The sequence below is a fragment of the Calliphora vicina genome, chromosome 3 (genome assembly GCF_958450345.1).
Source record: "Calliphora vicina chromosome 3, idCalVici1.1, whole genome shotgun sequence".
Classification (NCBI taxonomy): domain Eukaryota; kingdom Metazoa; phylum Arthropoda; class Insecta; order Diptera; family Calliphoridae; genus Calliphora; species Calliphora vicina.
In genome coordinates this window covers 1,144,582-1,151,313 of record NC_088782.1, presented here as the reverse complement: position 1 = coordinate 1,151,313, position 6,732 = coordinate 1,144,582, and the positions used below count along the sequence as shown (strand labels likewise).

The 6,732-nt window shown below is 30.4% G+C and overlaps 1 protein-coding gene across 1 annotated transcript; it reads left to right on the top strand.

Moving 5' to 3' along the window:
- Positions 1 to 805: 805 nt before the first annotated feature.
- LOC135953852 (uncharacterized) lies at positions 806 to 6,391 on the top strand. The gene is made up of 2 exons (XM_065503866.1): positions 806 to 1,257; positions 5,701 to 6,391. The coding sequence occupies exons 1-2, from the start codon at positions 806 to 808 to the stop codon at positions 6,389 to 6,391; spliced, it is 1,143 nt and encodes a 380-aa protein (XP_065359938.1).
- The last annotated feature ends 341 nt before the right edge of the window (positions 6,392 to 6,732 follow it).

Below are 6,732 nucleotides of genomic sequence, written 5' to 3'. Positions count from 1 at the left end.
CATTACAAAAAAAAAACACAAATTGCACACGCATATTGAGGTTAAAAGCATTTTCATAAATCAATTTCGAAACTATTCTAAATTATTTATAAATCACAACTACTTAAATTGAAATGCTCGTATATAGTTCAATTATGCCATAACGGTAGTGAAAATCATTAAATTGTAATCAATGCTAATTTGTTGGAATATTACTTTAAAAGAATTTTAAAAAACTCCTCATTAACAGGAAATGATGTTGATATTTTCTGATTGAAATTGTGGTCAATATGACCGTTTCTTTCTAAATTTATCTGTGATATACATATACATAGATACACAAGTAAATAAAATGTAGATAAGAAACAATTTGCATGCCAATGTCTTTCATTTAACTGTTTTCTATGACAATTGCAACAATGTGAACATCATCATCATTCAAGTGTAAAATTGTTTTGCAATTATCCATGATACATATTTTTATTTTATTTTATTTATTTATTTTTAGTTTTTCAATGCGGTTTCCGTGAATTTATGGAATTATGTTTGCAACATGTAAATAAATCTTATAAATAAACAAGAAGTGTCGCAAATCATATTTAGTTTAACAATTGTTTAACTAACAAAATCAACACCGGTATTACGATATTGAATTCCAAATTACTCGTTGCATTGTTTCCTTTTTGTACAATTAATACAACAAACTGCAATTATTTCATTTCCTAAACAAAGCGCAAACATTATCTCATCTTAATAAGAAACTCATATAAAATCAAAATCAAAATCAAAATCAATATAAAATACGAATAAATAAAGTGCAAGAAAAATGTTAATTAAAAAATACAAACAATTAGCTAAAATATTAAACAACCGAACCAAAGATGATCAATCACATCTTTTGTTTAGTCACCACCACATGATATATTGCCTGCATCAGCAGCGAAAACAACTTCAACAGCCTCAACTGCGGCATCGTGGTTCATCGTATTCATTCATAACGATTTTAGGTGTCATGTCAATGATTCAGCTTTTGCTACCACTGGGATGCGTCGATGCCGTCGGTTATTCATACACACGTTTCGTCGGTCCCGTTGCTGGTCCCGAACACAAGATCTATGTAAATGCTGCCAACGCTGCCACAGATGGTAAACCTCATGGCGTGGATTATGTTGCCAAAGCGGAATATCAATTTGCGTATGGTGTGGAAGATGCAGATGCTCATATTTTGCATAATCGCAATGAAATGCGTGATGGTGATGCTGTTAAAGGAGTTTATAGGTGAGTAGTTATGTGTGAATTATGTATGAGTGTTTGCTGTAGTTGAACCAGTAAGAAAAACGGAAGCTCCAAGTGATTGATTGTCATTTGTGGAATGTTTTTGTATTAAAAAAAAAAAGAAAACTGAAACATTTAAGTAGATAGTTACTTATGTGTGGTTAAATGAAATATAATATAAATATGACCTCAAAGATATTTACATAGCTTTTAACTCATTATATTAATACGGTGATATCACTGCAGTCAAATACTAACCACAAACGCTAACAAATAGGGAGTTAAATAAGGTATTAATTACCACATTCGCCTACAAACAGGGACTTAAATTTATTATTACTATTAAATCTATTACAAATTGTTTTTAAACAAGTAAAAGTTTCCTGATATAGGGGTTATAGGGGGTCAATTATGGATCAATCCACACAAAATTTTATAGACAGATTTAGATTCATATAAAACTTGTTTATGTCCAATTTCATCATATTTATCAATGTTCAAGTCATTTTCTGAGGGGACTAGGGGCAAATGTTGCCCGATTTTCATCATACTTTACAGTATAACTTCAGAGTACTTAAAACTTATTTGTGCAAAATTGTATCACGATTGGCAGATAATCAACATATTTGTGACAGCTCAAACAGTATTCCGGGGGGACATTTGCATGGGGGATATGTGAAATCATAGACCGATATTACTAATTTCCAATACCACACAAACGTCATCAACAGAGAGTATTCAACCAGCTATCTCCTTTCTAGGTAAATTCTCCCTAATTAATTTGCCATTGAAAATATCATAAGGTATATATCAATGAATAGGGGATTTTGTCTACTTTTCAAAATTTTATATAACTTTTGACAATTAAAAGATTCATGGAATAGTTTTTTGAAAAATATGACAAAAAATCAATAAAAATAGTTTTTGCGAAGATACAAATTTTTCAAATTGAAATTCAATTTCTATTTATGAATATATTTTAATAAAATGTTACAGTTATTTAGATTTTTCGGTACCGTGAAAAAGCTCCCAAATGAAATAACTCCCTATGAAATAATTCCCATCAAAAATGAAATAATTCCCAAAATTAAAAAATGAAATAACTACCAAAGGGTAAAATTAAATTACTCCCAATAATCGGCGGTTTCATAATTTTAAAAATATTACTCCCAAAAAAGCGAAATAACTTCTAATGAAATAAATCCCAATAGAAATGAAATAATTCCCATTCCGAAGCAATTTATTTAAACATGGCGTAGCGCAAAGTTTTACTGCTCTGGGTTGTGTCAAAAACTGTTTTGCATTGCCGGCCTTCGGTCGTGCGCTAAAGTTTTTTCCTCTGGGGTGTATCAAAAACTGGCTTCGCTCAGAAAAGTTTTTTGCATTGCCGGCCTTCGGTCGTGCGCTAAGGTTTTCTCCTCCGGAGTATATCAAAATCTGGCTTCTGGCAGATTAAGAAATCGTTGCAAATGCCGACGATGTAAAAAGAATCTTATCTGAGCGAAGCCGGTTTTTGATACACCCCAGAGGAGAAAACCTTTTCGACCGGCCGAAGGCCGGCAATGCAAAAACTCTTCTTAGCGAAGCCAGTGTTTGATACACTCCAGAGGAGAAAATCTTAGCGCGCGGCCGAAGGCAGGAAATACAAAAAACTCTTCTGAGTGAAGACAGTTTTTGATATTTATGGGTTTTGCTTTTGCAAAGTAGAACCCAACAAAAATGAAATAACTCCAAATACAGTGAAATAACTCCTAATTCCCACAATAATATGAAATAAAACCCAACAAAAATTTCAATGGGAGTTGTTTCATTGGGAGTTATTGCATTATGAAATAATTCCCAACAAAAAATTATGAAATAACTCCCTATGCGTTAGGAGTTGTTTCATAATGAAATAAGTCCTAAGTTGTATGAAAAATTTGTTGGGTGTTATTTCATTTTTTCGTGGGGAATTATTTCATTTGGGAGTTATTTCACGGTACCGATTTTTCTATTGGCAATGCAAAAATAAAAATTAATTTTGAAATTTGTTATCAGAAATTCCTCTAAAAAGTTTTGAAAAAAAAATCCGAAAAATACGATGGGCGAGGTTATCGGAACCCTATAGGCGTATATTGGATGGACCTGGTCCCCTGGTATCAAAAATATTAAATTTTTATTAATTTAAAATATTTTATGTAAAGATAACTTAAAAAGTAAAAACGTACTTTTTTCACAAAAAATTATGGAAAAATCGCTTTTTTCAAATAACTTTGGACTCATTTCAAATAACTTTGGACTCAGTCATGATTTTTAAACAATTCTTTTTTCATTTAACATATACATTTGTTCTTAGTTCAATAAAAGAAATTCGGTAAATATTGGGACCCCCGCACAGTGTGCTAGATCGCAAATCTAACTGGACAAAATTAATAAATCACGTTGGGTTCACTTCTCACTTATGAATCATATAAAAAATGAGTTCAAATATATAAACGATTATAAAAAACCAACTTTTTTTTTCGCAATGTATTTTGGGATTTTTTACTAGGGTATTCAATTAATCGGGTTTCTGGTTAATCGATTAATCGAAATAATTAATCGAGGTTTAGATTTATTCTGTTAATAATCGGTTAATTTAAAATTATTCGATTAACCGAATAATTTCTATTTTCATTTTAAATTGAAAATACAACAACGAATTTTGTGTACATAAACATAAAAAACGGCAAATAAGGTATTTGAGATCATTTTTTAAACATATCGCCTATTTCCTGCAACAACGTCATAACTCAAAATCCGTGTTTTTTGAACTGAGTAATACAAAATATGCGCTGTTCTATAATCTTTCATATAGTTTTATCAGTTTTCAAAAAAGTCAATTATTTTTTGTGTGAGAGTGTATATTTCACAATTAAAAATTTGGGTTAAATATAGATTAGAAAGATATTACATCTACTATTTATATTTCAGAAATCGCATGATTTGTTGAAAATTTATTTAAGAAATAGTAAAATGTCATAAAACATTCAAAGACGTTTTTCTCGAAGCGACTTTTTTTGAATTATGACGTTGTTGCAGCAATTGATTGATGTGTGAGTTTTTTAGGGTTTTAGTGAGATCTTCTGAAATAAACTTTTATAAAAAGAATATAATTTAAATGATTTTTGCTTTAGATTTAATAAAACTTTTCTTGGAAAAAACTCTCTCGCTGATTGTATATGTTTCAGAAATCAAAAGCATGATAAAGAATATTCCTTTTGGGATTGTTTTAGATTTTGATTAATTTAATAGTTTCGTTTAGTTATGATAAAAGACTCATTTCAAAAAATGTAAATACAAACAAAGTTTAAAGACATGTAAATTAAATACGTATATCAGTTGTTATACATACTCACTAATCATGTTTATTGGATGTTCAAAAAATGTCTAATTTTAATTTGAAATTTGTATTTGAATTTTAAAGTGCAAAAAAAAGGAATTTCGGTTAATCGGTTAATCGACACAAATTAATCGGTTTATTTGTTATTTGAAAATCGGCAATTTTAAATTATTCGAACAGTTAACCGTCCAAAATTAATCGGTTAACACTTGAAAGATTAACTCAAATATAGTTTTACACCGGAACTATCCGGAATAAACAGCTTTAACTCTACTTGAAAAAAGGAAATATTTTATTTTTTTAATTTCATTCAAATCGGACTAACGGTTTAGAAGTTACAGATTAACTTCCCTCTTTTGTATTCGTCATAAATATTTCGATTTTTTTTTGAAGATTTTCAGTCAAAATAATTACATTTTAAGAGTCATACTAAAATAACTAAGATGGTGATATTTGGAAACTGAACAGTTTGGTGCATTTAAATTTTACCTACCCAAATTAATGTAAATTCGTACAGTATCACCTTTGAGATATACATAACTACATAAATATAATATTTTGAAAGCCTACTAGGGGTTTAAGGCGTAAAAACGGGAAGTTGCCATATATATGTATCTTGTAACATACAAATATATTAGTCAAAGTATAAAGTATACCGATCGACTCAGAATCACTTTCTGGGCCGATTAAACGATATCCATTCGTCTGGCTGGCCATGTAAACCTTTTGTAAATATTTTGATCAAATTCAACAGAAATAAATTTCGTATAAAGTCCCACATCCGAAAATCACTTTAACGAGCTAAATCTCATAAAAATGTTCGAATCCAAATAAAATATAACAAAAACAAGTTTCATATAGAAATAAATCCCTCGGCTTAATTTCATCGGTCCATAATTGGTCATTGCTCCCTCTAACTCTTCTTCCGGAAATTCTCATGGAAAACAAAATTATTGAAATTATTATTAAAAAGATTATTTGCTTATACACTAGTGTGTCAATAAAGTTTTATTCATCGCATAAAGATCATTAACAACTTTTATAATTTCCATATTTCTCAAAAATCTGTACTTACCATTTAACAGCCTAATTGACCCTGATGGTGCATTGCGTGTGGTCAAATATACAGCCGATGACATTAATGGTTTTCAAGCTGAAGTCATACGTAATGGAGTCTCATCATTACATGGTCAACTGCAAAATGATTACAAACGTGCACCACCTTTAGAGATCAGCAACAACTATGACAACCCAGACTACGAACCACATCATTATCCGCAATCTCAAACGCATTTGAAAGCAGACACCAACAAATATTATCCATCATCCAATATATATGACCCCAATTTGGAACAACTGCAGAAAATAAATCATCAGCTTTATAATCCGCCCAATCATTATCAAACGCCTCCACAGCCACCCATTATTTATCATTACAACAACAACGATGATGATAGCAACAGTGACAGTGATTATCGTGAAGATCCGCAGCCACAATATGAAGTTCATGAAAAACCCAATAATGATGATCATGAGAATCAAAAAGATAATGATTGCGATGATGATGGAAATGGAGATGGAGATGACAATGACAATGACCACAAATCAAACAATGGCGACAATGTGGCTGATCATAAAAAGAAAAAACATCATCCGCGGGAAGAAGAGGATGATGATGATGACTACGATGACGAGGATGATTCTGAGGAATTGGAGGATTATGATGAAGCAGTTCACAAAGCCGACAACAGCGAGGAAAGTGATGAATATTATTAAGATTTATAAAATAATGCACTTAATATTAATTAAAAATCATTAATTATTTTCAATCATTTATGGTTAAATTAGGTAAAAAAAATAAATAAATAAAAACATTTTTTTTTATAAAAAAGAAAAAAACACACACACAAACAAATTAAATAATATTTATTAAACCAGTTTCATTTAATTCACACTCTACTACTCTACTCTACTCTATTCTGCTCCACTCAGTCTGTTGCAAGTTTTTTCTGGAAAGAAAATGAAAAATATGACGTTATTTACGTTTTTCCAAGTGAAAAATAAAATATGAAGCTGCAAGTCTCTTTTACATTAACCAGACACAAACTCATTCGCAT

What these genes read in the sequence shown, in the direction of transcription:
- LOC135953852 (XM_065503866.1), top strand. Translation starts at nt 806, where the DNA reads ATGTTAATTAAAAAATACAAACAATTAGCTAAAATATTAAACAACCGA. An exon ending in GCTGTTAAAGGAGTTTATAG is followed by an intron (nt 1,258 to 5,700) that starts GTGAGTAGTTAT and finishes ACCATTTAACAG; the next exon opens with CCTAATTGACCCTGATGGTG.